Source organism: Chlorella variabilis (assembly GCF_000147415.1).
Source record: "Chlorella variabilis unplaced genomic scaffold CHLNCscaffold_5, whole genome shotgun sequence".
NCBI classification, from domain to species: domain Eukaryota; kingdom Viridiplantae; phylum Chlorophyta; class Trebouxiophyceae; order Chlorellales; family Chlorellaceae; genus Chlorella; species Chlorella variabilis.
Window position 1 is genome coordinate 1,634,013 of NW_005435083.1, and position 27,815 is coordinate 1,661,827.

General features: G+C 67.5%; 6 protein-coding genes across 6 annotated transcripts in view; 5 read left to right on the top strand and 1 right to left on the bottom strand.

Annotated features, from left to right (window-relative positions):
- Positions 1–148: 148 nt before the first annotated feature.
- On the top strand, positions 149–4,130 carry CHLNCDRAFT_143175 (hypothetical protein; the record flags this gene model as incomplete). Its single annotated transcript, XM_005849585.1, has 12 exons — positions 149–226; positions 374–827; positions 975–1,090; positions 1,254–1,367; positions 1,512–1,595; positions 1,734–2,510; positions 2,691–2,776; positions 2,915–3,028; positions 3,193–3,322; positions 3,490–3,559; positions 3,687–3,760; positions 3,930–4,130. 12 exons carry the CDS (start codon positions 149–151, stop codon positions 4,128–4,130), a joined length of 2,298 nt encoding a protein of 765 aa, XP_005849647.1.
- A 3,023-nt stretch (positions 4,131–7,153) lies between these two features.
- On the top strand, positions 7,154–8,677 carry CHLNCDRAFT_143177 (hypothetical protein; the record flags this gene model as incomplete). The annotated part of the gene is made up of 6 exons (XM_005849586.1): positions 7,154–7,364; positions 7,519–7,630; positions 7,752–7,863; positions 8,037–8,150; positions 8,237–8,368; positions 8,588–8,677. 6 exons carry the CDS (start codon positions 7,154–7,156, stop codon positions 8,675–8,677), a joined length of 771 nt encoding a protein of 256 aa, XP_005849648.1.
- Positions 8,678–9,832: 1,155 nt separating this feature from the next.
- Positions 9,833–10,213, top strand: CHLNCDRAFT_143178 (hypothetical protein; the record flags this gene model as incomplete). Its single annotated transcript, XM_005849587.1, has 1 exon — positions 9,833–10,213. One exon carries the CDS (start codon positions 9,833–9,835, stop codon positions 10,211–10,213), a length of 381 nt encoding a protein of 126 aa, XP_005849649.1.
- A 3,105-nt stretch (positions 10,214–13,318) lies between these two features.
- On the top strand, positions 13,319–20,612 carry CHLNCDRAFT_143179 (hypothetical protein; the record flags this gene model as incomplete). The annotated part of the gene is made up of 21 exons (XM_005849588.1): positions 13,319–13,583; positions 13,666–14,781; positions 14,940–15,009; positions 15,183–15,303; positions 15,453–15,570; positions 15,791–16,308; positions 16,477–16,539; positions 16,657–16,725; positions 16,921–17,023; positions 17,171–17,262; positions 17,418–17,504; positions 17,690–17,760; positions 17,930–18,026; positions 18,225–18,335; positions 18,508–18,585; positions 18,725–18,804; positions 18,988–19,048; positions 19,194–19,311; positions 19,538–19,656; positions 19,806–20,356; positions 20,534–20,612. 21 exons carry the CDS (start codon positions 13,319–13,321, stop codon positions 20,610–20,612), a joined length of 3,987 nt encoding a protein of 1,328 aa, XP_005849650.1.
- Positions 20,613–20,761: 149 nt separating this feature from the next.
- On the bottom strand, positions 20,762–22,002 carry CHLNCDRAFT_143180 (hypothetical protein; the record flags this gene model as incomplete). Its single annotated transcript, XM_005849843.1, has 5 exons — positions 20,762–20,846; positions 20,981–21,096; positions 21,267–21,332; positions 21,680–21,808; positions 21,949–22,002. The coding sequence occupies 5 exons, from the start codon at positions 22,000–22,002 to the stop codon at positions 20,762–20,764; spliced, it is 450 nt and encodes a 149-aa protein (XP_005849905.1).
- Positions 22,003–26,484: 4,482 nt separating this feature from the next.
- Positions 26,485–27,815, top strand: part of CHLNCDRAFT_143182 (hypothetical protein) — a gene marked incomplete at both ends in the record, with an annotated part of 3,809 nt that continues 2,478 nt past the window's right edge. The window contains 6 exons of the mRNA XM_005849589.1: positions 26,485–26,621; positions 26,722–26,818; positions 26,910–27,014; positions 27,135–27,211; positions 27,354–27,465; positions 27,582–27,731. Coding sequence (XP_005849651.1) covers positions 26,485–26,621; positions 26,722–26,818; positions 26,910–27,014; positions 27,135–27,211; positions 27,354–27,465; positions 27,582–27,731 — 678 coding nt within the window. The remainder of the gene's footprint in view (positions 26,622–26,721; positions 26,819–26,909; positions 27,015–27,134; positions 27,212–27,353; positions 27,466–27,581; positions 27,732–27,815) is intronic.

Genomic DNA, 27,815 nt, shown 5'->3' on the forward strand with positions numbered 1-27,815 from the left:
TCATTCTGCGCGTCTGTGTTGCTTTCTGCTACCGGTTGGCGCGCTGCCACTGTCGTTCGCCGGCGTGACTCGTCAGATTAGTCTGCACTCGTTACTATTAATGATGAGTGTGTAGGAGGGGCTCCCGACTGGCAGCAGCGGAGGGGCGATGAAGCGGAGGGGCTACGAGAGCCTTGCTCGTCGCCTGGCCAAGCGGGAATGCCACGGAGCACCGCCAGGAGCTGTGGTGAGTGACGCCAGGCCGGCCGGACCTTGCCGCTCTGGTGCCGCCGCCGACGCCGCCAACCGTCACGGCGAAGGCAGGGACACTGGTCTCTACCGCCTGCCGCAGCTCCCCTCTGACCACCACCCCTCTTCCCCGCTGCATCCGCAGGCGCCGCAGAGCCGGCGGCTGTACGAGAGCGTGGTTCCCGACACAGCGGTGCCGGGAGTGGTGCCGCCACCAAACACAGTCCTCTACTGCTTCACACCTTGCGGCCACTTCCTGGTTGCTTTCCAGCCCGTCTCCAACGAGGTGGTGGCATTCCGCTTCAAGGGCCTCAACATGGGGATCAGCGCCAGTGCTCCCCAGCCGACCACCGTCGGCGGCGGCGGCCTCCGGGATGCACCAGCCAGAGCAGCGGGCGCAGATGCAGCCCGCGCGGCTGGCCAGCCACAGCCAGCAGACAGCTCGCACTCTGCGGCTGATCAGCCGGCACAGGCGCCTGCGCAGCAGGAGAAGCGGGAGCAGCGGCGCGAGGTGGCGTTTGGCGACGTGTTTGAGGAGCACTGGCGGTGCTGCCCCTGCCCGGGGCGGCGGGAGCACATTTGCACAGACTTTTGCATGGGTGCGTGAGCAGGCCTGCCTGCCTCTGCCGCCTGGCTTTTTCACCTGCTGTACGCTTGGCTGCTACGCACTTGTTTCTCCCTCCCTCCGCATGCCCCAGGCTGCCCAGCGGCGCCCGCTCCCCTCCCCAAAACCCACCCATGTGCAGTTGTGCACGGCCGCTTCCTCATGGTCGCCACCTCCTCCCCTGAGCGCCAGCCGCCCGCGAGTGCCCAGGGAGCCGCGCAGCTGGTGCCGGCTGTGGATGCAACCACTTTCCACCTGGTGAGCGCCAGCTGGCCAGCAGGCGTACGGGCACGTGCACGCGCGATGCGTGCTGTCGCGACCGATTCCTTCATTTTTGCGTGGCTGAATCCTTGCGGTCGCCCAGCTGCTTGCCGTCCTGGCCGACCTGTGTGTGTGTGCTCCTGCTGCCCTCTGCGCCCAGGTGGGCCTTGAGAGCGGCAGCCTGCTGGACAGCCACACCATCCACTCGGATTACGTGGAGCTGGCGCGGAACCAGGGGGCCCACCTGCGTGGCCACCTGCTGCTGGTGCTGGGGGTGAGCCAGCACCCTGCCCCAGCAAACCGCCTTTTTGTGACATGAGCCGCCGCGTGAAGTTGGTGGCACACTGCATGCACGCGCGGTGCGCGCTGCTGTGCCGACTGCCCGCCCCGATTCGCTGCCCGCCCCATCGCTGTGCAGCTGGCCAGCCAGACGCTGTACGTGCTGCAGCTGCTGCCGGCGGGGCGATTCCTGTACCTGCACGCCGTGGGGCAGCACTGCAGGGTGAGTGTGCTGGTGCCAGCCGTGCTGGCCAGTCTAGCCTGCTGCGCATGCTGCGCTCTCCTAGGCAACCGCGCAGCGCCGCTCCCAGCAAGCGCTCTGCAACTGGGGAATGGCTGTTGCGCTGTGGTGGCTGTGCAGGAAGACGACGCTTGGGTGATTGCGCAGCAGGAGGAGCGCGAGCGGCGGTTGCGCCAGCAGCAGCGCTGGCGCCCGCCGCCCGCCGTGCACAGCACGCTAGCCGCCGTCAGCTCCTTCTCGTCCTTAGGGGCGGCTGTCTCTGGCGGGGCGGGCTCCGCGGCAGCTTGGCCGTCCCCCTCCCAGCAACCACGGTGGCAGCCCAGCGCTCCCGTGGCAGCACCGGGCGCGAGGCCAGCACCGGCAGCAGCAGCCGCGGCGGTGGCAGCCCAGGGCTCAGTGTCCGACGGCGGGGAGGATGGGGATGAGATGGAGGAGGAGGAGGAGGCGGCAGCACACTCGCCAGGAGCAGGCGGCGGCGCATGGCAGCCGCGGGGGGCGCCGTCGCCGCTCATCGGCGGGCTGAAGCAGTGCTTGCTGTCCTGCCTGTTCCGGGAGGCGCAGCACCAGTCGCTGGCGGTCGCCGCTGCGGCGGCAGAGGCAGCGTCTGAGGGTGGCAGGGCCGCGGGCGGCAGCCAGGCGCCAGGCGCAGGCATGGTGCGGGGGCTGGCACGTGCCAGCGGCAGCACCGGCAACCTGCCGAGCGCCACAGCCGCGGCCGCACCGCCGCCGCAGCTCCAGCGCGTGGCTGGCAGCAGCGGCAACCTGGCCGGGCTGCAGGGCGCGGCCGCGCGGCAGCATGGCGGCGGGGGCGGCCTGGGGCTGCTGCCTCACTGGCGCCGCCCTCTGGATCGCTTCTACTACTACTTTGAGGCGCACCTGGAGCTGCTGATGTGGAAGGTGGGGCCCTGGCTGCCATGGATGGCAGTGCAGCTGCCGCAGGGCTGCTGGCGGCGGCGGCGGTGGTGGTGGTGGTGGAGGGAGAGATGTGCTGTGCGTTTGCGTGGCAAGAGAGGCCCTGCCCCGCTTGCTCCTTTCACGCCACCCGCTGTCTTGCTGCGTGAGCGTGCGTGTGCGCAGGCTCAGCTGCTAGATGACCAGCGCCTGCTCATCCACTGGTGCCCGCCTGAGATGCTGGCGGGGCCGCACCGCCACCAGCACCACGGGTGCGCAGGCAGCGCGGGTTGGTGGGTTTGCCGGCCGGCTAGCTGTGGGTAGCGGGGCACACAGAGCGGGCTCGGCGGCGGCCCCGCCTCACATGCCGCGGCCTTCATGCGCCCCCCGCTGCCCGCCACCACCTGCAGGCACGCCCCCTCCTCCTCCTCCGGCCAGCACGGCAGCTACCTCATGCTGTACAACACCGCCGCCGCCTGCGTGGAGCACCTGTTTGTGGCGCACTCGCCAGAGCTGGCGGCCTGGTGGGTGGAGGGCGGGCTGCGGGGCCTGGCTGGTGGGCGGTCCTGCTGGTGGGCGGTGAGGAGAACGGGGCCAGGCACGAGGAGGCGGCCTGCTGGCAGGGATGGCCTGCGCCGCGTGGCGAGCCTGGCCTGCCAAGCGCCAGCACCCGCCGTGCGCGCCGCAGGTACCTGCAGCAGCCCGGCGCCTTCCACGGCGGCGGCTGCGGCTGCGGCTGCGGCACCGACTGGGAGCGATGGGTGGCGCCGCCCGCCGCCTCCCGCGCCGCCCGCGAGCAGCAGCTGCGCGACCCGCTGGTGGCGGCCAAGGCAAGGCGCGGGCATGGCGTGGCGAGCGGGCGTGTGCTGTGTCGTGGCAGCTCCTGCTGATGCATGATTATGCGATTGCATGGCTCGCTCCCCTTGGCTCACTCCCCTGCTGTCTGCCTGCTCTTCCCCTGCCCTCCCCGCCTGCGTCCCCGCAGGAGCTGCGGCACCGCCTGGCCGAGGAGGTGCCCGCCTCCAGCCAGCTGCGGCAGGCCACACCATACCTAGGTGGGCTGGGGGGGTGGAGCGAGGGACGTGGCTTGCCGGCAGTGCTGCACCCTGGTGTGCCCGCCTGACTCCCCACCCACCCACCTCCGGCCTGCCCCTCGGGTGTTTTCTGTGAACTGTACCGCAGACCCAGACCTGTACTGCTATGACGAGCGAGCCATCGGCGGCGCCATCCGGCCCCACCACCCGCCCCACAGGCACGTTCGCTTGCGGGCCCCCGCACCGCGCCGCGTGGCCTCGCTGCCCTGCCTGGCGCTCACACCTGCCGCCCTGGCGCCTGCTTCCCCCCAGCCCTCGACCACCCTGGCTTGCCCGCCCCCCTCCGTGCCACCCGTACCGCAGGAGCATCAAGTTCATGTGCCGCTGCCAGCCCGAGCGCCTGCGCTTCCGTCTCGACCCGGAGCACCTGCAGCCCGTGGCGGCGCCGGCGGGCAGCCGCGCGGCTGCGGCGGCCGCGGCACGGGCCCACCTCACCTACCTCTTCCACCCCGTGCAGCCCTTCCTGCTGGTGGTCGTGCAGGACATTGAGACCGCCATGGCCGAGCGCCTCACCCTCTTCACCCGCCTGTAGCGGGGCTGCCTCCCGGCTCTGCACCTGGCGCGTTGCTGGCATTCACTGCTCACTGACAAACTTTCTGTAGAAATTCATCGCGATACTGATTTCATTCTGCCACCTCCGCCCGATTTTCGCCCCACGGCGCTCGCTGCTGGTGCACGCTTTTTCGGGGCCGCCGCCTCTACGAGGGAACGGCCCAACGCCATCACACAGAATTCCTTGTAACTTACACATAAGTGAGCTTCACTTCTAGCCACATCGGGCACTGTAAGAATGAAGAAGCAAAGGAACATCAGTTCAAAATCGACGGCGGTGGTGCCCCGCCACGGCGTGCATGTCATGCGTCGGCATCCTCGGGCCCTTCAGTCTCTACTCCACTGTTGGTACGATGTGGAGCTCCTGTTGAGCCCAGGGCTCAGCCCAAACATGCAGCCCCCGCCGCCACGACCCGGCAGGCCATCGTCGGCCACAAGCGAATTGAACACAGCCTGGCATCATGTCGAAGCCGGCATCAAAGCTGTCAGCACCCTGGTGGAGCAGGCGAGTGTCAAGAGGCTGTGTTCTGAAGACCCTGTGCCCGCGTGCTCACTCCCGCGTGGTGCCCCTGCAGCTCTCGCTGGCCAAGGACGAAGCCACTTTCAGGGCTCTGGCGGCCCACGCTCTGCCCCGTGAGTTCTCGCCGCTGCTGCCACCCTGCCGCCGGTTTGCGTTTCGGCCCTACCGCCTACCCATTCCCAGCACCCTGCCTGTCCTCCTGCCCGCGCAGAGCTGCACACCATCCAGCGGCAGTCCCAGCGTGCCGCCCAGCTGTCTGTGCACGTCAACGCACAGCTGGTGCAGCAGCAGCGGCAGCAGCAGCAGAGGCTGCAGCAGCACGCTTTGCTGCGGCACCAAGAGCAGCAGCTGCAGCGGCACCAACAACAGCAGCTGCTGCAGCGGCAGCAGCAGGAGCGGCTGCAGCTGCAACAGCACGCACGGCAGCAGCCCACGGTTGCGGTTGCTGTGGGCCGCCCGGTGGGGGCGGCAGTAGCAAAAGGGGTGCCTGCCCAGCCGCCCGCCCCTGCAAGCGCGCTCGGAGCTGTGGCACCCACTTCTGTGCAGCAGGCATACGAGGCCCAGTGGGCAGCTGCTGAGCGGGTACGCGCCGTGCAGCAGTCAGCAGTGGCAGCCGCAGCCGCAGCAGCGGCACGGGCGCAGCAGGGTGCCTCAGGCCCAGGCATGCCGCCGGCCCACAGCCCCCAAGTGCCGGCGCTGCCTCCGTCAGCAGCGCAGCAGCATGTACAGCAGCAGCAGCAGCAGCAGCAGCAGCAACAGCATAGAGCTATAGACGAGCGGCAGGGGCCAGGAGGCGTCCCAGTGTGGCGTCCTCCGCAGCAGCCTGGGCCGCCTGCGCAGCAGCACCACCTGCCAACCGGCCAGGGCCCGTCGGAGTTGGGGCCGAGGCTGCGGCGCGAGCTGAAAGGCGTGTCCACGAGGGCCCAGAGGGACGCGGTGCTCTCCCGCCTGGGCCTGACCCCCAAGCAGGCGGCCGCGGTTCTGGGGATCCAGCCGCGCGCGCGTACGGCATCGGCCGCGCCGGCAGCAGCAGGCGGAGGACAGGCTCAGCAGGCGCAGGCGTTGCAGGCTCAGGCTCGTGCGCAGCAGGCGCACACGCTTGTGCAGCAGCAGCAGGTGCAGCAGCAGGTGCAGCAGCAGCAGACGCAGCTCCAGCAGCAGGTCATTGTTGTGCAATCGAGTGATGCACCAAATGGGCCCGCTGCTGCTGACGCACATGTGCAGCAGCAGCAGCAGCAGCAGCAGCAGCAGCAGCAGCAGCAGCAGCAGGAGCAGTCATTGGCACACTTCGCAGCACTAGCGACAGAGCAGCAGCAGCAGCAGCAGCAGCCTGCAATGGCGCAGCCACCTGCCGCGGCACCCACATCACCGCCTCCCCTGTCACCAGGACAGGCCGAGGAGGGAGGTGGGGCAGCAGCGGCTTCGCCCGGGCAGAAGCGGGATGCCTCGGTGCTGGGCCAGCTGCCGCTGCCCCCATGCAAGCGGTCCTCAGCCACACCAGGCGCCGAGGCCCCACAGCACCCGCGGCAGCCGGCAAATGGCACGCTGCTGCCGGGACATACAGGCATTGGCAAGCCGCTGGGCGCCCTCGCCTGTTCCGTGCAGCCCGCTGAGCAGGCTCCCTGCATGGCGGCGGCAGCAGCCGGTGCGAGCGCTGCACCCGGAGCTGAGGCCTTGCCTGCAACAGCTTTGGCAGCGCAGGAGGAGGAGGAGGAGGATGAGTACATTGAGATTGTCTGAGAGAGCAAGAGAGCCATCTTCGTTGCTGTGTTCCAACAGCTTTGCACTTGTTTTCAGCTTGCCTACCGCCCTTCTGCACTGCCTATGATCCTTGTTCACATCATGGATCGTCTTCTTTCAAGCGAAGTGATCGAATGGACAAGCCGCGCAAAGAGGAGGTACTCGTGGCATGCGGCGCGACTTGTCGGCGCCCGCCAGGCTGGCGCTTCTCAAAATGCCGAGCCTCGTTGCTCGCAACGATAGCAGGGGACTTGGCCAAGTGCGCCAGACTCATTTTACTTCGCCCAGTTTTGGCTGGCGAGTTCTGCATGTCGATGGTCGCGCACATAGGCTCCGTGTGCTGCGTTGCTCGTCGCTGCATCTCGTTAACGAGCCTGGCGACACGGAGGCCGCTGCTGCATCGTGCCTTTAGAAGTGCCGCCGCCACGGCCGCCGCCTGTGCCGCTGTCGCCGCGCCCAGGCCGCAACCAGCTGGCAGCAGGAGATGGGCTGCCAGCCAGCGGCAGGGACCATGGCAGTGTCGAGCCTACCAGAGGCCAGAGGTTTACGACATTGCATTTAACTTCCGTGACTATGAGAAGGAGGTGAGTGGGAGGCAAGGGCCGACTGACCGACCCAGTTGAGATGTCAGAGAGCCAGCACAATCATGGACTGGGTGCACACACACCGTGGGGCGACGTCACGTGCCGGGGGGCAGTGAGCGCCACCCCACTGATCCATTCCAGGCAGCGCACCTGCTGGCCATGCACCAGCGGCACTGCGACAACGCCATGCAACACTTTTTGGAGGTGGCGTGCGGCCCCGCCCGGCATGCCAGCACCATTGCCAAGGCGGCGGGGGCGACGGCCACCGCCCTCGACTGCTCGCCCGCGATGCTCAGCTATGCCAAGCAGCTGGCGGAGGCGGCGGGGGTGGCTGGCAGCATGCGGTTTGTGGAGGCGGATATGACCGCAGGTGGGGGATGCGGTCAGAGGGCTTGGGACTGGGAGCTCCTGCTGCAGGGGTGGGGCCGGAGCAGTGATGCGTGCTTGGCACCGGGGCGTGCCGTGCTTCTCCATACGGCTCCTCTTTCCCCACCGCGCGCTTGTCCCTGCCTGCTTGCTGCCAGAGGGGTGGTCGCAGCGGGTGGAGCAGCCTGCTGACCTGGCGGCGGTGCTGCTGGGCAGCCTGGCGCATTGCTTGGACAACGACGCGGCGCTGGCCTGCTTCAGAGAGCTCAGGTGGGCTCACAGTGTACGGTGTCCGGCCGAGGGTTTGAGGGTTTGAGGGAGGCCTGTTGCGGTGTTCGTGCCCGGCCCCCCCCCACCCCCCACCCTGCGCGCCCGCGTGCCCGCCGTGCAGCAAGGCCATGCGGCCCGGCGGGCTGCTGGTGCTGGAGCTGCCCCACCCCAGCGACCTGTTTGGAGGGTACTGCCTGGAGGAGGAGCAGTACATCGAGGCCTGGGACGCACAGGTACTGCCGGTATTGCCTTTCCGAGGGATGGTGTGTGTGTTCGCCAGGAGGCCAGCAGGCACGAGCGACAGCATGCGAGTGGATACAGCGTGGAGTGGCGGCTGCCGTTGGCGCTGCATGCACTCATGGCCGCCGCCCGGCCCGCCCCTTCACCCGGGCCCCTTGCCCCGCAGTCTGAGGATGGCAGCAAGACGGTGCTGGTTGAGTGGGGGCGCGAGGGGGACCATTTCGACCTGCAGGAGCAGGCGGGCCTCGGCTTTGCCCTGGGGGCTGCAACACCCGCCGGTGTGGGCCCACCCGTCGCCTTATGCCCCTGCCCCGCTGCCACCCCAGCACGCCGTCCCGCCGCTGCCCCCGCTTCCGGCGCCTGTAGGTGCTGCACCGCACCGTGGGGCTGAGCATGTATGCGGGCGATGCGCTGGCGTCGAGCGAGGTGGAGGTGGTGCCTCAGCGCCAGTTCACGCTTCAGGAGGTGGAGCTGCTAGGCAGAGCCGTGGGGCTGCAGGTGGGGCGTGCGTGTGGGGTGTGGCTGGGCGGCAGCAGTGGGTGGCTGGCTGCCTGGATGGGCGGCTGGGCGGCTGGGGCTAGCTGGCTGCTGCCCCCGGGGCACACGCTGTGCCGTAGGGCACTGCTGCCCCTCACTGCTGCTGCCTGCCCTCTACTGTATCACAGTGTATGCAGCGGGCCCCACATCCGCCCGCCCTCCCGTTCCCTCGTGGCGCAGGTGGTGGAGGTGCATGGCGACTTTGATGCGGCTGTGGGGCTGGATCACGAGGAAGCCTACCGCTCAGTGGTCTGCCTGCGGCGGCAGTGAGGCACGGTGGGGTGGCCTGCAGTTGCTGCACCGCACCTGCCTGGCGCTTCTGGCCCAATCCCTGCAGGGCATGCTTGCTTCCAGATGAGTGCTCATTGGTGCAATATGATCATAGGCCTGCCTGGCAAGGGCGATCTCTGGCCCATGCATGCAAGGCTGGAGAGCTCTGGCGAGGAATCTTTGGGAGGGTAGCTTCTCCGTCCCCTCCGGATCTTGGTTTCATCATCCATGCGTCTCCGAGAGCTTCAGTTCCCGCAGCAGGCTCTAGCGCTGGCCACAAAAGTCTGCGTTCAGGGCTTTGCCCCCCCGGCTGGCAGGGAGAACAGGTTTGCCAGTGCTTGCCGGTTTGCGGCCGGAGGTCAGCCCCACCAGTAAGCCACCAGTAAGCAGCCGGTAAAACGCTGTAATCGACGCAAGCACCCCAAGGGGGACGCAGCAGCAGCTGCTGGCGGGGCGGCCCCCCGCCGAGGGCTACGCAGATGACCACACGGGAGGGCTCCAGCGCCTACCCTGACGATGCGGGCCTGAAAGGTGGCTGTTGGAGTTTATAATGCAGCAAGAGACCCGCTCCGAGGGGCTCCCTGCTGACGCCCATCGTGTTTTCGTGCCTACAGGCCTGCGGCTGAGCGCAACGTGCGGCTGCATCTGTTCAAGCGGCACTACTGACGTCACCACGCCCAATGCCGGGGAGCAGCCCATGGTCCGCTGGGCAACAGCCCCCCGCTGTACCGGCTCAGGCGGCGGCGTGGCCATGGCGGCAAGCAAGGCTACTGTGTGCTCCCCCATCCAGCCTGCGCTGCACCAGCTCTGCCATCACATTGCTCAGAGGCTGCCACCATGCCACATTCTGCAAGGCAAGCACAAGCGGTCGAGGGGAGAGCGGGCGAAGCGGGCATGTGCTTGCTGCTGCGTGCCTTCTGCTGCATGCTAACGCAAGTTGCATTGCAAGCCCAACTGTTACCCACCCGCCTGCTGCATTGACCACCTCCATCTGCAGTTCCCGGGCAAGGCTATCTGGTGGTGCGCAGGCGCAACGCTGCCCGGGCCCCCCGCTCCGCACCGCTTGCGGTGGCACCACCGCCGTTGCACCCTCCGCCTCACCAGCCCGATGTGCACGGCGCAGCCGCTCCAGCAGCTGCCTCCGCAGGGCTCAGCATGCAGCTGCCATGGCAGCCCCACGCGGCGTGGCCTGCAGCGGCTGCCGCACAGTCTCACTGGCAGGTGCTGGGCCAGCTGCCAGGACTGGCCGCCGCTCCCGCGGCTCCAGTCACCAACGCAGCAGCAACCCCCGCTTTGGTGCCTGCCCAGCACCAGCAGCATCAGCACTGCCAGATGCAGCTGGACCAGCTGATCTCGAGGGTCGAGGCGGAGCGGATGAAAGCCCTGGTGGAAACGCTGGTCCTTCACTGGCTGGCGCAGGCCCGCCAGCAGGCCGCCGCTGAACTGGCCTCCGCACAGCAGGCAGCTGCCAGCATGCTCCAGGCCTGCGCCGAAATGCAGGCCGCCGCAACTCTGGCTGCGCTGCCCTCGCTGTGAACCGTGCTGCAACCTGTTGCTGCTTTCGCCGCTGCCAGCCAAGCTGGCAGGCGTGGTGGCATTTCATAAGGCAACCTTACGCTGCCTTCCCACCTTCCCATTACCCCTCGCACCTGTTCTGTTTTCCACCCCTACCGCGCTTGCACATTGCTCTATTCCTGAAATGCTACATGGCTGCTTCCATTCTGGCCCTCGCAAAGTAGCGCCTGCCAAGCCCACATTTGCCGCCCACAGACGCGTGGTGCAGGTCGCTGTTCGTTCCTGACGCATGCATGCTGGCACATCCCACATCGCCTTTCTCTATCCCTTTCCAAATCCTCTCTTGCAAACACAGTAGCCACAAAATCAGTTCCTTTCGTCACAATGTATCCCCACGCTGCATAGCCATGCGCCTTCTGCCATCTTGTGTACCGGCTGCGCATCACCTCTTGCCCTCCCTCTTTTCCGCATCGGCAGGTGCGCTGTCATTTGGCGCTCCGCTGCTGCTGCACGCCCTCCACTTTCAAGACCCCAGCCACCCGCCTGGAACATTTTTGCATCATGCCACACCCCAGCCGCAAAACCCTCTCCTCTGTTCTGCGCTGGGCTGCCTGGCCCATTCCCACCGATACTGCCGGCTGCAGACCCCTTTGCTCTGTTCTGCTGCTGGGCTGCCGGTCCCCAGCCATTCCCACCAACAATGCTCTGATCTGAGGCCAACCCTCACCCCTTGGTGCCAGTGCCTGGGAGGGAATAACTATTCTCCCCATCTGTAACATGACCAATTGGCGTCTGTTGAGCCAGCGGGGGCGGCCAGATGTGCCTGGAATTCGGAGGGCGTCTGGTGCGAGGGGTGTGGTGGTGGCGGTGAGCCTGAATTCCGCGCTGTGACAACTGGGAGCAGTGCAGCCAGCCTTCTCTTCTTTGCAAGACGACACTTACACCATGCATGCCTCAATTGGATCACACGCTTGACAAACCGTGCACACAGTGGGGTACTACTTCCCTTGAACAGCTTGACAGGCAGGGGGCGGTGGCGGCGGCGGCGGGACTGACAGCAGGTGGTGGTGTAGGACGAACATGCAACACATGTTGGGTGCTCGTACACTGCTTTGCAGGCCACTGTATTGCAAGACCTTCACGTCCTTCAAAGGCGCAGAAACACCTCAACAGGCGCAGTACTGGTGCCATGTGGCAAATTGCTCCCAGAACAGCGCTGAACAGCGGGGCCATGAGTGAGCCCACGGTCGTTCTGCAACAGCCAAATCGTCCCAAATGGAGCAATGTGCTGCAGAGGAAGACTGGGCAAGGCCCCCCAGTTGTATAGGTGAGCGGCTGCTGCTGGGCTGGGGCCGAGCCGCCTGGGGAGCAGCTGTCAGCGGCAAAACCCAAACCACCAAGCGCCAGCAAGTACTGCTCCTCGCAGGACCTCCCTCTGGCTCCCTCTCCCTCCCTCTGGAGAGGAGCACCATCCTCCTCCTTCCCACACCAAGGATGGAAGCCGAGAGCGGCCCCACCGCCCCGCTGCCCCGCAGTGAGCGGGGCTCCGCCCCCACTGCCGGAGGCGGTGCCGCCGCTGCTCCCCAGCACCCACCTTCCACTGCCACAGGAGGCGGTGGGCCCCAGCCACTGCTGCACGGCACCATGCCACCGCTGTGGCCCTCGGCTTCTGAGCAGCAGCATGCAGCCCTGCCTTTGCTGGGCATGCCTCCCCTCCCAAATAGGGAGAAGGCCGCCGCTGGCATGCATCCCTCGCCACCAGCCGCCCTGCATCAGCTCTGCCAAGCGCTGCTGGACCAGCAGCTACCCCCGGCCAGGATTTTGGAAGGCAAGCACACGCGTGCTTACTAGAGTGGGCCGCTCCCTTGCGGTGCCAGCACGCCTGCTGTTGTATGCCTGCTGTGCACGCCCACCTGCTGACCCACCCGCCTGCTGCACTCGCCACCCACATCTGCAGTTCCCGGGCACGGCTATCTGGTGGTGCGCAGGTGCAACCCTGATAGCCAGCACCGGCGCCCTGCACCTTACTACACCGCCGCACCGGCACAGCAGCAGCCCCAGCAGCAGGCGCAGCAGCAGCCACCGCCCCACGCTTGCTTGCCGGCACGAGGCGGTTCCGGCCTGGAAAAGCCTGCCGTGCCAGATGGCTACACGCAGCAGCTGCGCCTGCTGGTTGCGTGCATGCTCCTGGAGCAGCGGCTAGCTCAGGAGAAGCGTGATGCTGCTGCTGCTGCCCTGACCGCTCTGCTTTCGTGACCACGCACACACTGCCAGCATGCTGGTGCTGCACCATCTGGCCACACTGATTCTGCCGTGGGCCAGGCCCCATGCCATATGCACTCAGGTGTCGGAAGCTCGGCAGATATTTCTTTTCTCCTTATTTATGAATTGTCCACTCAATCTCGCGATGCTGCCGCTGCGCACCCATCACCCCGCCCGTCATCTTTGCTTCTCAGCAGCTTTCACAGGTCACCGATGCCCACGCCCACCCTTCACTGAAATTTGGCACGACCCACACAGCTTCGCCGCTCTTCTGATACTCTCTCTCTTGCACTCCCCGTTTCCCATGGCCTGTTGCATTCTGCTATTCTTTTGGAGACCCTCCCTTTAACCCGCCCGTCCATGCCTTTCACCACTTTATCAACCCCTGAATGCCAGCCCTTTCACGGGCTCATCAACCTGCTTTGTCCTGTTCTCAGCAACTTCGGTGCAGCACAGAATATTTTCGCCATCAGCTGTCTGCAAGCGGGCGGTGGGATTTTCAGGCATGCCACCTGAACTCGAGGCATGCCACCTGAACTAAGCTATTCTTAATGTTTCCTCTCATTGTCCAGGCTCGTGCACGTCACATTTAAGGCTCGATGCAGAGACAGCTGCACCTGCCCACCTCTGCCATTCCCGACATTCACTACTGCTTTGGTTGCTATCCCAGTTCATTAAGAGCAACAGAGTCGTGTTCTTTTCACAAAGCCTACAAGTACTGTTGCATTGTGGCTGTGCATGACGACGGCGTCGGCGGCGGGAGGAAAGGCGGGAGTTCAAATGCATTGGGTGCCCGTCCATTCTGTTTTCTTGCTAGGTCGTGCAGCACTGCCCTGCCTGCCTAAGCAGGCTGACATCGCCGCCATGGGAGCGGTTGGGGCTCCCCCGCTGCGCAACGCCGATGGCCGCCCCATCCTGTGTGCTTTTGAATTGAAGAAGAGAGAGCTGAAATTGCCTCGCCTAGACCAAGCGCAACTGCGGGTGTCGTGGCCCGACCTGGCCTCAGCGTTCGGCGACACAACGGAGCTGTTTGTGCTTGACCAGAGTGGCACACCGCACTCGATTAAGGCCCATGTTAGCGTGAAGACCAGGGGAGAGGCCCGCCGGGAATTCTACCTGAGCGGCGTCGGTGAGCCACCGCCGCCGCTCGCGGCCGCTTGCTTCGGACCTGTTCTCCGCACTTAACCCCTGCGCTGGTCTGCACGCTGCAGGTGCATTGCTGAAAGCGCTGGGCGCGCGGCCGGGCGACGTGCTGGCTCTGGTCGGGGCACACGGCGAGGAGCTCAGAGTGGAATGCAACACAGCGGAGGCGCGGGCGGTGGCCGCCCACGACTTCAGCGACACAGGCAGCGGCAGCGGCGGCACCCAGCGCGGCAGCACGGCGGCGGCGCAAGCAGCCGTGGCACCAGCAGCGGCTGCGGAAAAGAAGGAAAAGGTTGCTGCAGAGACGGACGCAGCACAGGCCGTCGGCGCAGCAGCAGAGGGCGAGCAGGCACAGCAGCGGCGTGGCGCAGTGGTGGCCGCACCTCAGGGACCTGCAACCGCGGCTGGCAAGGTTGCATCCCGCAAGCGTGGCAGGCAGCCGCTGGCTGAGCGGCAGCAGCACCCGGAGCCCCAGCAGCAGCAGGAGGACAAGCGCCAGCCTCCACGGCGCAAGGGCCAGCGGAAGCAGCAGCAGCAGCAGCAACAACAGGAGCTGCAGGAGCAGGCGGGGGAGCAGCAGCAGCAGGAACGCCGGCCTCAGCGGCAGCAGCGTAGGGGCAAGCGGCTGGTGCCGCAGCAGCAGGAGGAGCAGCATTCAGGGGAGCAGGAGCAGGAGGCGCGGCCTGAGGATGCCAGCGCGGCACACGTCGTGGCGGCGCCGGCGCCGCCTCCCGCGCAAGCCGCTGCCAGCCCTCAGCAGCTGCAGCAAGGGCCGCTGCAGGAGCCTCTGGATGAGTCGCTTGGTTGGGAGGCAGTGGAGACCGACACATCTGATGATGACTATCAGTCGATGCTGCGGGACAACAAGCGGCAGCGCCGCACGCGCACCGTTGCAGGGACCCGCCAGATGCACTTAACCAAGGCGGCAGCTGCCAGGCAGGCGGAGGAGGAGGCAGCAGAGGCGGCGGCGGCGGCCGCTGTCGCAGCCAGCAAGCACGTGCGGCGAGCCGGCGGGGGCCGCGCCCCCGGCGGGTTTAGCGGCAGCGGCGGCAGGGGCGCGGGGTCCGCCCACCAGCCCATGGCGCTGCTGCCTGGGGAGGAGCCGCTGGGGGTGGAGCTGTTCTTTGGCGAGGCCCGCCCGCTGCTGCCTGGAGGCAGGCTAGGCCCGCCGCACGCCCACGCAGGTGCGCCGCCCGGGCTGGGCTGGCCCAGCGGCCCATGGCTGTGGCTGTGACTTGGTGGCAGGCAGCTGGTGGGATGGGTGTGGGTCCCTTGGCGTGCTGCGGATGAGTTGCAGAGGCCAGCCCACCAGCCCATGGGTCTGCCTGCATCGTGTGTGCAGGCGGCAGCAAGGGGCTGGAGGGCGCTGCACGCTACCGCGCCGGCGTGGATCGGGCCCGCCAGCAGATCAGGTGCGCCTTGGGCATGCCACCTTGCAATGCCTGCACCCTGCGGCCCTCCACCCTGGGTGTGTGTTGGCGGGGCTGCTGCCCCGCTGCCAGCAGGTCAGCGCGGTGCTGTCTCCAGAAGAATTTTGAATGACCGGGCCCGCATGCGGCTGCGTCCCGGCCACACCCGCGTGCAGGCAGCGCATGGTGGGCCAGGGCACCAGCGAGGACGAGGTGGAAAGCACGCTGCGCCTGCTGCGCAAGTTTGAGGCCAAGTGCCTGAGGGGCGAGGAGGCCACCCCGGCGCAGTGCAAGCAGGTGGGTGGGGCGGGCCAGCGCGTGGCTGCCGAGAGAAAGGCCAGTCGGCATGCCGTGCCTGCTGGCATGCTTGATAATGCCCTCGCTCCACCTCCGAAGCAGCCCATGCTCTTTCCTCCTGCCCTCCTTTTGTTCTTGCCATCCTGCAGCTGTGCCGCGACTATCTGCACTGCCTGCGGCGCCTGTACAACCTGCCCGGCCGCCAGCCGCTGGTTCTGGATGCCCACGTGCTCAGCGCCAAGGCGCTGGTGGATGAGGAGGGGCAGGGTGCGCCGTCGCTGCTGCTGCTGTCTTGGACGCTGTCGCTGCCCCCAGCGCTTGCCGCCACACATGCGGCCCGGCTATCCCTCCCACTGCCTGGCCGGCTGGTCACCGCACGCGTGGGTGTGATGTGGTGCGCTGTGGTTGTTTGGCTGTGGCTGATGTGTGCTGATCTTGCTGTATCAAGCGAACTCAACCTATGATGTCCCGTTCCCTTGCGGTGCAGACGCCCTGCAGCACATGCGCACCATGGAGCGCCGCTTCCTCATCTGGACCCCCGCAGACCTGCCGCCGGCCGACACTGCCCTGGGTGGCATGAGCAGCGGCGGCGGGGCCGGCGGCAGCAGGCCAGCCGCTGCTGCAGCTGCAGCTGCGGCAACTGAGGCGCCACCGCAGGCGGCAGCCGCTGGGAGCAGCATTCCCGAGGCAGCGGGCCGAGGCAGGCGAGGCGGCACACGCGGCAACCCGAACACGGTCGCTCGCTACCTGAGCCCCAGGACCGCCGCCGGGGCTGGGGCGGGCAAGCAGCGAAGGGCAGCAGCGGCGGCGCCGGTGGTGGCGGGGGCGCCTGCACAGGGGGAGCGCCAGGTGGAGGCGGCGGCGGCAGCTGCCCGCATCGAGCCGGCGCTGCCTCTGGAGGCGGAGCAGGAGGGCGAGGATGGCGATGCGACGGCAGCGCCAGCTGGCGGCGCCTGGGACCAAGGCCTGTCTGGCATCTGGGCAGAGTTCACCCGCAAGCTCAAGGTAGGGAGCGGCAGGGCTGGGCTGGATGGGACTGTCTGGGTTGCCCGATGCAAGGTGTTTCGGTGCCCCCTCGGCTGCCGGCTGCGCACCGCCTGGCGGCGGTGCGTATGTGCCATGGCCTGCTGCACTGCCTACCGCGCTGACGTGTGCGAGTCGTTTGTACCGCAGGGCAAGCGGTACGGCGACATCACCCTGCACACCACCAGCCTCCCCGTCAGCTGCGCCCTCAACGTGAGCTCTGCGGCTGGCAAGCCTGTCGCTGCCTTGCCTGCGTTGCTGGCCCCACGCGATGCCGAATCAGGCTTGGCCTGATGAGCTCGGCTGCCTGTCCCCTGCTGAAACCTGCAGGACACAGAGTGGCAGGACGGCCAGCTGAAGCGGTGCAGCGTGAAGCAGCATGTCAATGTGCTGAAGCAGGTGGGCAGGGGGTGGTGTGTGGGAGCAGGGGCAAACTGCCACCCATCCACATGTGCATTCCACGTGCTGCCCCTGCCCGTCTCCCAGCCAGCCTACACTCCGGCAGCCTCCCTCTGGCCAGCTGGCATGGCCTGGCCGCTGGCCCCACCTCTCCTCCCACGCGTCCACCCGCCCCCGCTCTGCGCCGCGCCGCAGATCGAGAGCTGCCAGCAGGGCAAGCGGCAGGGGCGGCTGTATGTGACCGACGGCTCCATGCCTGACTACCTTGAGCAGCAGCACTACCCTGTGGATGCGCCAGGTGGGAGCCGCCTGGAAGCTGGCAGGAAGCCGCTGGGAGCTGCCCTTGCTGCTGCGCTGCTGAGCTCTGCAGCAGGAGGGGCCACACGGCAGCTGGTGCTGGCTGGCTTGACGGGACCACCCGCGCCCCCTTGTGCGCGCCCGGCAGGCATGCCGTGCGGCGTGGACAGTCGCGCCAATGCCATGCTGCCGCACGCAGTGCGCTCCAGCCGCGCCACCAACCTTTTCCACACCCTCAAGGTTTGTGTGGGCAGCCGGCTGGCTGGCGGGGCCGCGGGGAGCCAGAATGCTCCTGCCGCGGCCGAGAGGTATCCGGAGGTTGCTGCAGCAGCATCCGGCCAGCGGCCCTGGCCCCTCCTCACCAGCCTCCATGCCCCGCCCGCACCGCGCCGCAGAGCGAGAGCACAGGAACCAAGACCTTCACGCTGTTTGGGCCCGCCGGCGGCGGCACCAACCTCACCGCCTTCCATTTCGAGACCAAGGTGGGGTGGCTGGCGCCCTCCCAGCTTTCTTCCCATTATTCCATTCAGAGGAATGAAGGAGCGTGGCGGGAGCCTCACTCCAGCACGTGGCTCCCTGCCCTGGCTGAGTGACCCCACCCTGGGCCAGCTGTCGGGCACTCACCCTGTCCCCGCGCGCACCTCCCCCTGCCCGTCCCTGCCTGCAGCGCCGCCGCTCATACAACTGCGGCACGGGGGACTTCATCATCCAGCCGCCTGCCACCCTGGCAGACATGCGGTGGGTAGGAGAGGGTTTGTGTGTGTGTGTGTGTGTGTGCCATGCTGTTGAGGTGGCCGGGTTGATGGGAGGTGAGAGGAGACATTAGCAGGCTCATGGCTGCCTTGCCACCCCACACGGGTAACAAGCGTTTGCCTCGACCTGCCTGCCCGCCTTGCCTGCCGTGCAGCAAGATGATGCGGGTGCATGCGGCGGTGGCGGGGCGCCACACGCGCCACGGCCAGCTGCTGCCGCTTGAGTGCTACCTGGAGGAGGGGGTGCCGCTGGTGAGGGAGGCGGGGCGGATGTGGAGGCGGTGGTCGGCGGGAGGCCAGCCAGGGCCTGCGTGTAGTGCCGGTGACTGGCTACGCCCTGCCGGCCGGCCTGCGGTGGCTGCCAACTTGGTAGCTGCCCGCTGGCTCCTGGCCCTTGCATGCCCCCTCCCGCATCCCACTGCCTTTCTTCCTGTCCCGCCCTCCCCGCAGGTGCTGCACCTGCGCGACTACCCCTTTGCCACGCTGTGCGAGCTGTGCGAGCAGTCCATGCACGCGTTCGTCTCATTCAACACAGTCGCCTCCACCCCCCCCTCACTCAAGGTACCTCCTGCATGCGCCGACCCTGCACCACCCGCCCGGTCAGGAGCTGTTGATTGGCGCCTCCGTGGCAGCGCCCGCTGCCACCCGCTGCCCGCCCTGCCCGGATCTCCTTGCCTCACCTGGTTCTTGACGCCTTTGCCTGTACCGCGTGGTACTGCTCCCGTACCACCAGGTGTCCTGCAACGACTTCGACCTGGTGTGGGAGCTGGACAGCTGCTACTGGATGGAGAAGGTGGCGGCGCTCTACTCGGTGAGCTGCCGCTGCCGCCTCACGCCGTCCCTCGCTGTGCCCCGCACCACCCCATCACCGCTCAGTGCATGCCTGCCCTCCTGTTCCCTCCCCTCTCTGGCCCACTCGCCCGTCTGCGGCCCTCCCCTCCCCACTGCAGGAGCTGGGCCTGTTCCCTGAGGAGGCTCTGCCGCCAGATGGCGCAGACACCTGGGTGATGAGCTCCTACCTGCTGCGCAGGTGTGGGGGTGATTTTGGGGGTGGTGGTGTTGTGGTGGCGGTGCAGGCGCTGGCGCGGGCTGCCTGGGAGGTCACATCCCGCGTCGGGGGCCTTTACAGGGTGCTGCTGCAGCCTGTACGTATGTGCCAGATGCGCAAGGGTGCAAGCGAACCGGCCCCCACACCCTGTGCCCTCCGCTGCAGGCCGCACACCCTGGCGGAGAAGCGGGCGGGCTGGGAGCGGCCCTGGCTGTGCGAGGCCGAGGTGTGCAGCTTGACCTGCTCGCTGCTGCTGTGGTCCCACCATTCCGCTGCGCTCAGGTGCCTTTTGCCCCGGTGCTGCATGTTGGGCGTCGCAGCATTGCCCACACCTGCCCATCTGGCCTGCGTGCTTGCCCGGCGGGCTGCAGGGTGCGCAGGGTGTTGGCCAGGGGGCCGGCGCGGGTGAGCTGGAGGACAGCGAGATGCACTGGAGCACCGACATCATCGCGGCGCGGTGTGTGGAGAAGTTGCTGGATGTGCTGGCAGGTGGGCGGTGTGGCACACCGTGTGCGTGTTGTGGTCGCTGGCGCTGGTGGTGGTGGTGGCGGTGTTTTTGGTGTGGAGGAGCGGTAGGGGACAGGCGCAGGCACAGGCACAGCAGGGTGGGGAGGGATGGCTGCCTGGCTGGGAGCGCTTTGCAGGGCCGGGCAGGGGCGGCTGGCTGGCCTGTCGCTCATTGGCTGGCCTCTGCCCTGTGGCCGACGGCCTGCAGGCGAGCTCCGGCAGCTGGCCAGCTGGGCGGGCGAGGTGCCGGATGCGGGGCTGGCGCTGCTGGCGCTGCGGCGCGCACGCCCTGTGCTGCTCGACATGCATCGGCGGGCGGCGTCAGAGGTGGGCGGGCAGGCCTGCCTTCCAGCCTGCCGGCCTGCAAGGCCTTGTCCCAAAGCACATTGTGCTGCAGCTGCTGCGGGTCTTACACTGCCGTCTCTTCGCTGCCCCACTGTGCCTGCCCTCTGCTCCCATCCACCTCTCTGCCGCAGGCGGACGGCAGCAGGCGCAGGCGCGGCCTCCAGTTCGAGCCCCGCTGGCCGGTGGAGTGCCACTTCAGCCGGGAGTATATGGAGGATCTGCTGGGGCAGGTGGACAGCGCCCTGGCCAGGTTCCCGCCAGCGCAGCCCGCCGAGCCGGCCGGCCAGCCGCGGGCGGCGGCGCCGGCAGCGGGGCAGACGCCAGGGGCCAATCGGCGGCGCCGCGCGCCGCCGGCGGCTGTGGCAGCAGCAGAGGCGCGGCAGGGCGTCGGTGCTGGCAGCGGCAGCAGCGGGGTGGAGGCTTGCCTTCTGACCGGCGAGGCGCACGCTGCGTATGCCGCCGGCAGCCAGGAGCAGCGGCAGCTGCTTGTGCAGCAGGCAGACGCGATGCTGGCAGCCGCATCTGCGGGCGGCCCCGCGTCTAGTGTCGTGCCCGCGCTGGCTGGGCAGGAGGCACACGTGGTGCGCTCGCACTGGCTGCTGCGGGTGCAGCTGGAGTGGGAGGCAGCGGCAGCGCAACCGCTGGATCTGGCCCTACTGGCCACGCGCCGCCAGCAGCGCAGGTGGGAGAGCGGGTGGGCTGGGTCCAGGCAGAGAGCGCATGCCCCAAGCAGCTCCGCAGCGTGTCGTGTTGGGCTGCCTGCCTGCCAGCCTTCCAGCAACCGTGCAGCCACTGTGCTGACCAGGCACGCCGCTGACCACCAACCCCTGCCACCCTACCTTCCCTTCTGCTGCCGCAGCGAGGCGGAAGCTCTGCTGGATGGCTGCTGCCGGCAGCTGGAGCAGCGCCACCGCGCTGACTGGGGCGTGCAGGGCTGAGGGCCAACACGACAGCAGCCAGGCACAGCCCCACCCCACCGTTGCTCTGCTCTCAACCCGGAAGAAAGTGTAAACCAGCCGTCACGGTTACACCCGGAACAGCTCGCTGGCAGGCACGAGCAGGCGCTCCAGGCCAGCGTCCCCCCCGGTCACTTCTTGTGCGTCGTGAAGCTGGACTCCACCCCCATGATGCTCACACTCTCCCCAAGCTTCTCATCAAAGTCTGCCCACTCCCTGCAGCCAGGCATGTGGCACGGGGCACGGGTGGTCAGCTGCCAAGCAGGGACATGGGGCCTACAGCCGGCACTCTGCCGGCGTGCACGAAAGCGGCTGCCCGCCGGCATGGGGCGGTGGCGGTGGGTCCTCACCCCTCGCTCAAGTCCGCCTCAAATGTCTGCCCCCCTCTGCTCTTCACGATGAACACCCCCGGCTGGTAGCTCACAGGCTCCAGCCCTCGGCACTCAAACCCCATCACCGGCACAAACTACAGCGGCGGCAGCAGGGGTGAGGCGGGGCACGGGTCGGGTGCAGCAACGGCCTGCCAGCCCATTGATGCGCTGTGCTGTGCTGACTCCGCGCCGTGCTGTGCCAAGCATGCCTGCTGCCCCAGCCAGCCGCCAGCGCCGCCATCCAGCCACAGCCAGGCCGGTGCACCTTGTCGGCATCCTCAGCCTTGATGTCTCTCGTCACGCCCTTCACCGCCTCCACATTCAGGTATGCCTGCAGCACGGGAGTGGCGGCAGCAGCACCGGTGGTGGGGAGGGACGCCTGGCAGGCTCGGCTGGGCGCGCCCCCAACAACCTGCATGGGCTGCACCTTCTGGCTTGGGCTGCACCTGTGCTGCACAATGGCGGCAGGTGCCCTCCCCTGCACACACCTACCCCCTTACCACACCACACCACACCACACCACACCACACCACACCACACCACACCACACCACACCACACCACACCACACCACACCACACCACACCACACCACACACACACACACACACACACACACACACACACACACACACACACACACACACACACACACACACACCGCACATGCGCCCTCCCACCTGGTGCTTGGCGCTGCGGTCCCACTTGAGGCAGAAGTTGGCTGTGCCGCGGCTGTTGTCCAGGTCGTGCTGCTCCCCCGGGTCAATCACAACCCCTTCCCGCACATCCTCACCCACGCTGTTCTTCACCTGCCCCAGGTGGGAGAGCCAGGTACGCGCAGGTAAGGATGGTGGCAGAGGGGTTGGCGGCTGGGCCCGGCGCGGCTTGCAACAATGCACAGGCGGCAGGAGTCGAGCCTGCAACCGGCATGCCCGGGGCAGAGCCGCACCGTCATGACAAAGTGCGCTCCCGGCGGCAGCGAGACCGACTCCACATTCTCCATCTCTTCCAGCTTGATGCATAGTAGTATGAACTGCGGGCATTGACAGAACAAGGACGTGCAGGTTGAGCGGGAAGCGGGCTAGGCAGCAGGCGGCGAACGCCGCCGCCGCCCCAGCGCCGACATGGACGGGGGTGCCGCCCAGCACGGTGGCGAGATGACTGGGTCACCACAGTCGCATCTGCAAGCCTCCCACTGCAGCCAGGAGACATGCGCCGCATGCCTCACCACCATCTCGTCTGCTGTCGGTCTACAACGGAGCCCGATCGCCGCCTTACCGTGATTTAGAACTACACAGCCCTGAGAACTCTGTATCCAGCGTCTAGGCCACGTGGCACAACTCCAAAACTCAAAAATCCCATAGCGCCTTTTCAAGTCGCACGCCTGCGCTTCCGGCCTCGGGAAACAGGCAGCATGAAGCTGCCACAACTTCTGACGCCGCGGGGCAGGAAGCCTAGCGCCAGCTCGCTGTCCCTGCCCCTGCCAGCAGCCGAGGAGCCTGCCGCAGACTCCCCGCGATCTAATGGCGGGGCCTCAACACCGCGGCGGCTGGGCTCGCTGCGCAAGCTGGTGTCAACCGCAGGGCGCTTGCTGACGCCGCGAGGAGGGCGTGCGCGCGGCGAAGAGGGCCAGCTGGCCGGTAGCCCCTTCGACAGCCCTCGCCCCGGGTCCAGCGACGCCCAGCGCACTCAGGCGTACACGCCCAGCCTGACGGGGCTGATGGAGCAGCAGTTGCGGCTGTCGGGGCAGCTAACAACGCCGCGGCGCCATCCCGCGCTGGAGAGCGCCGACAGCGACGCAGGCAGCGACACCGCCTCCGAGTCGGGCTCGGACCTCAGCAGCCTGGACGGCTTTGGGGATTATGCCCGCCGCATGGGGCCCCTGCCGGGCTCGGCGCCGCCGGGAGGCGAGGAGGCGTGCCCCGAGGGCAGCGTCGCCTCCTCCTCCCCATCAGACCAGCTGGACGACCTGCCGTGAGTGCCCCTCCTGTGCTGGCCATGCGTTGTGGTGAAACCGCTGAGCAGGCAGCGCACTGGCACGCTGCTCGCGGTTGCGCTCACACGCAACTCCCTGCGTCTGTGCCGCCGCACGCGGATGCCACACCAGCTACATCACTGCGCTTGCCCCGCAGGTCTCCCCGCCAGCTCATGGCGCAGGTGCAGCTGTGCTCGCCGCGCCTGACTGCGCGCGACAGCCAGCGGGCCTCCGAGGATCTGCAGCTGCTCATGCAGGTCAGCACTGTGTGCGTACTGCATGTATGCATGATGCAGCAATATCTTTCTATTGACACATGATGGAGCCATCGCGCCGCCACCTGTGCACAGGCTGGGGAGCTGCCCGCCAGCCGCCAACGCCTGGCGCGCCTGCTGGTGTTTGCGGATGGCCAGGGCGCCAAGGCCTTTGCAGGTGAGGCTGCGCTGCTGGCCATGCCTGGGACTGCCTGCCGCTTGCACCATGCCCACTGCCGCTCGCCCCAGGAAAGCTGACGCCGCCACATGCCAACCCGCCTCTCCCACCCACCCACCCCCGTACTGCGCAGGCCTGTCGCTGCACCACCTGGGATTTGAGCGCTGCGTGGCGCTGCTGCTGCAGCTCCTGCTGCCGCTGCCGCTGCACACGCGGTCGGCGGCGCTGGCTCAGCTGCAGTCTCTGCTGTCCAGCCAGCTGATGAGCTACCTGGGCAGCGGGCTGGAGCGGGTGCTGGAAAGCGAGCGGGCGTGCCAGGTGGGCCGCCTGTACTGCGGCGGTGGCTTGGGAGGCAGGCGGCGGCTGGGTCTGTGCAGCCCAGCAATGCTGCGCCAGCGGTTGTGCTGGCTGTGTTGCGGCTGTCCCCCAAACGCGAACAGTGTCCGCCCGCGACGCCCCCTTGCAGCGCTTCTGCCGCCTGCCCTTTGAGGTTGCCTCCTGGCTGCTGGAGAGTGGGCCCTGCGACCGTGGAGAAACATGTGGGTTGGCGGAGGCTTGCTTTCTGGTCCCACTCACACTTCTCCCGACTGTTTCAGCCCGGCCCACCTCCACCTCATGGGCTGCCTACCGACCGACATAATGCCGTCAGCTTCACTCTCGGTCCCCCTCCTGCTCCCCTCCCACCCATACTGCCTCAGTATTCGACCTGGGGAACCTGTGGCTGGAGCAGCAGCGCGCGGCCCCTGCGCCAGAGCAGCAGCGCGCGCTGGCGGCGCTGGTGTGGCGCCGCCCTCTGGCCGCCGACTTCCTGCGCTGCATGGCCGCCAACCTGCCCTGGGCCACAGACTATGTGGCTGCCAGCGGGCTGCGCCCCGCCCGCCCGCCTCCCTCGCTGGACGGCAGGTTCGCCTTCACAGCAGAGGTAGGCCCGTAGGCTGGGGGGGTGCAGAAACCGGTGGCTGCACGGCAGCGCCTGCTGGACTGTCGCTGCTGGCCGCAGCTGCCACATCGCACCTGTGCTCCGTAGCGCCTGTGCCCACCCACCCCCTCCCCTGCAGTTTGAGCTGCACGACTTTCTGGAGCTGCAGCAGGCGGCGGTGGCGCAGGAGCGCCCCCAGCAGCAGCAGTCGCCCGCCATGTACTGCGGCGGCTACTGCTGGTGGGCGGTGCTGTCGGCCAACCCGCGGCACAACCGCTTTGAGCTGTACGCCTCCTGCGCCCCCTTCTCTCTGTTCCAGGAGCCCTTCCGCGCCTCCCTGCTGCCGGCGGCAGGTATGCGAGGAAAGGGTGGGGTGGGGTCACGCCGGACCAGTGCCACTCAGTACCACCACTAGCAGCACCTGCAGGAGTGTGCGCAGCTGTGCCAGCGGTCTCACGCCGATTGCCCACCGCTCTCCCCGCCACTCTGCAGATGTGCGCTTCGCCTTCCAGGGCAAGACCTGCCTGGCCGACTGGCGGCAGACCAACGCGCAGCGGCTGGAGGCCATGCACACGCACTGGGGCGGGGCGGCCTTCTGCGCGCCAGCGGGCAGCCCAGCGGCGCAGGCCAGCAACAGCGCCTCGCCAGCCGCGGGCAGCAACCAGCACGCCGGCGCTCTGGGGCCCGTGGCCGCGGCCGCGCGGCCCGACACAGCCCGCGGCCCACGCCCCACCCGCCAGCCCAGCCGCCTCAGCATATCGAGCAGCGGCAGTCTGCCCACCGCGGCGGCGGCGGCAGCCGTGGCATCCGCGGCGGCAGCATCAGCAATGTCGCCAGGGAGCGCGCTGGGCAGCCTGGGGCGTGGCGGCTCGGGCGCCCTGCTGGCCATCAGCCCCGCCGGCAGCACTGGCAGCAGCGGCCAGCTGACGCCCGGCTACATCGCCGCCGACGACTCGGGAGCCCTCACCGCCAGGCGGGCGGAGCCGCAGGGCGTGCAGCTGCGGCAGCTGACCATGGAGCAGGTGGTGGGGGAGGTGCGCCGCTCCTGCCCCTACTCCTGGGGTGCCTCGCTGCGGGTGCGGGTGCACCTCAAGCTGCTGGGCTGAGCCCCGCGAGCAGGCAGGCTGCCGCTGGTACCGGTGCGCAGCCTGTGAGCGATTGAGTGTGTTGAATGTAGAGCCGAGATGTGCGTTTAGATGCCCTTGCCCAGTTTTCGGATCCCTGTTGCCTGTACATGCATAGACCTCCCCCGTACTCCCTACACCGTTGCCCAGCAGTAGCTGATCCTAGTGATGCCCGGATGCGAGAGTTGCCTACTTGCCCCTTCCGCCGTCGTCGCCCTTGTTTTGACCATTGTTTGATGATATCTGCCCATTGCCCAATCCCCTCGATTCCGACTCCATTGATTCGTCTCGCTGTGATCGCTAGATAGCTGCCGGGCTGCCGTTCAACAGCTGAAATGCTTGGGGGAGCGCGAGTCGCAGGCGGTTGGCGGCGACCTGACGGCGACGGCGGGAGCACAGAACCCAGTCGTGGCAACCCTGGCCATGATCAATTGGCACTCGTCCCGTCTCCCCAGGTGCCATGAGAGGGGTTGAGCAGGGGCTGTGGGCCGCAGCGCCCGAAAAAAGACCAAGCCCTGTTCCTGCGCTTGCCCTGCTGATGCGCTTCGAAAGAGGGTTTGTTTCAAGCGTCCCAGGAAGGCTTATCTCGTCATCATTGCAATGCTGACTTCCAGGCCCAGCTGGCGCGCGCAAAGACTCACGTCAGCTGGAACCGCGCTCCGCCGCATTTCGTTATTGATTGATTGCTCGCTCCATTGCCATTCCGGACACCGAAATTAAAGTAAAGCTAGCGCTGGGCCCTACTCGAAGCTACCACAAACTATGCTCGCTACGGCACGGCTGGGTGCCCCTCCTGGCACTCACCAGCCGCTCAGGAGAGATCAGCATGTCGTTCAGAGGCCTGCCCCGAGACATAGGCAGCGAGCTGTGCCTATTGTTTCACAAGACCTGAAGGAGCGGGCGAAAGAAACGGTGCCGGACGCGCCTCCAGCCCCCAAGGAGGTGAGAATTATGTGAAGCGCAGCAGCGGCAGCGTTTGCCTGTAGGGTCAGCTGAAATCCCGCCTCCGCCGCCGCCACCGCCGCCACCGCCTGAATGCAGGGCCCCAAGAAGAAGCTGGTGCCGGGAGTAGACCGCCCGCTCACGGAGCTGGACGTGATGGCCCTGCGGCCCAAGACCAAGCCGCACAGCATGCAGTGGCCCATGCATCGCAGCTGGCTGGCAATCGCCTGGTGCGTGGCGGGTGCTGCCGCTGCACAGCCGTGCAGCCGCCGCCGCCTCCTCCCTGGCCGGCCCTCACCGTGTTTGCCCTGCGATCCGCTGTGTGAGCAGGGACCAGGCTGTCGAGTCTGCGGAGGACATTGGGCGCCACATCAGCCGCGCCATCCGGGAGCTGCCCTCCACCAAGGCGAGCACACCAGGGCCAAGGGTCGGCAGGGGCGAGGAGGGGCCCAGGGGCCACATGCCTCTGCCACATGCCGATACACACAGGCAGCTCAGCAGCCGTGCGGTGCGTGCAGGCCTTTGACAAGCTGATCGGCAAGGACGGCAAGCTGCGCCTGCAAGTGGACAAGCCCGTGGTGCTGGTGCTGGGCAGCGGCTGGGGCGCGCACTCGCTCATGAAGGTGCGGCCGGGCAGGCCTTGTTCTGTGCTGCCTGCGTCAGCATTGCTTCGTGGCTGCCCTCACTGCCTGCGTGGCGCTGCAGCCAGCCAGCCGGCTCACACGCCCGCCGGGTGACTGCAGGTCATCGACACGGATACTTATGAGGTGGTGGTGGTCAGCCCCCGCAACTACTTCCTGTTCACCCCCATGCTGCCCAGGTGCTGCCAGGCCGCCCGCGCAGAGGCAGCTTACCCTCCTGCCACCTGGCTGCCACTCCACCCCCTGAAGGCTTGCCCCTGCTGTGCTGGCCTCCCTCCGTCGACAGCGTGGCCCCTCCCCCACCCCGCCCCCGTCCTGCAGCACCTCCGTCGGCACTGTGGAGTTCCGCTCGCTGCTGGAGCCCGTGCGGGTTTCCAATCCGTTTGTCAACTTTTTCGAAGCGGTGTGCGACAGGATCGACTTGGAGGAAAAGGTGGGCTGCCGGCTGGCATGGCATCTGCACCTCAACACTCCTCCTGCACCCTGGATGCCAGCTGCACCCTGGCGGGCTGGGCTGACGGCCTCCCGCCCCGCCGTGTGGCGGCGCAGGTGGCGCACTGCACCGGCAAGACGCCGTACAAGGACGGCCGCCTGCCGCAGTTTGAGATTCCCTATGATGTGCTGGTGGTGTCGGTGGGGGAGCAGCCCGCCACCTTTGGCACCCCTGGGGTGGAGGAGCACTGCTTCTTCATGAAGGAGGTGAGAGGCCTGTGGCCTGGCCGGCATGGTGGGCAGCTGCCTGCCACCCATGCCCACCTGCGGCTGGCATGTGTGCGACCACCT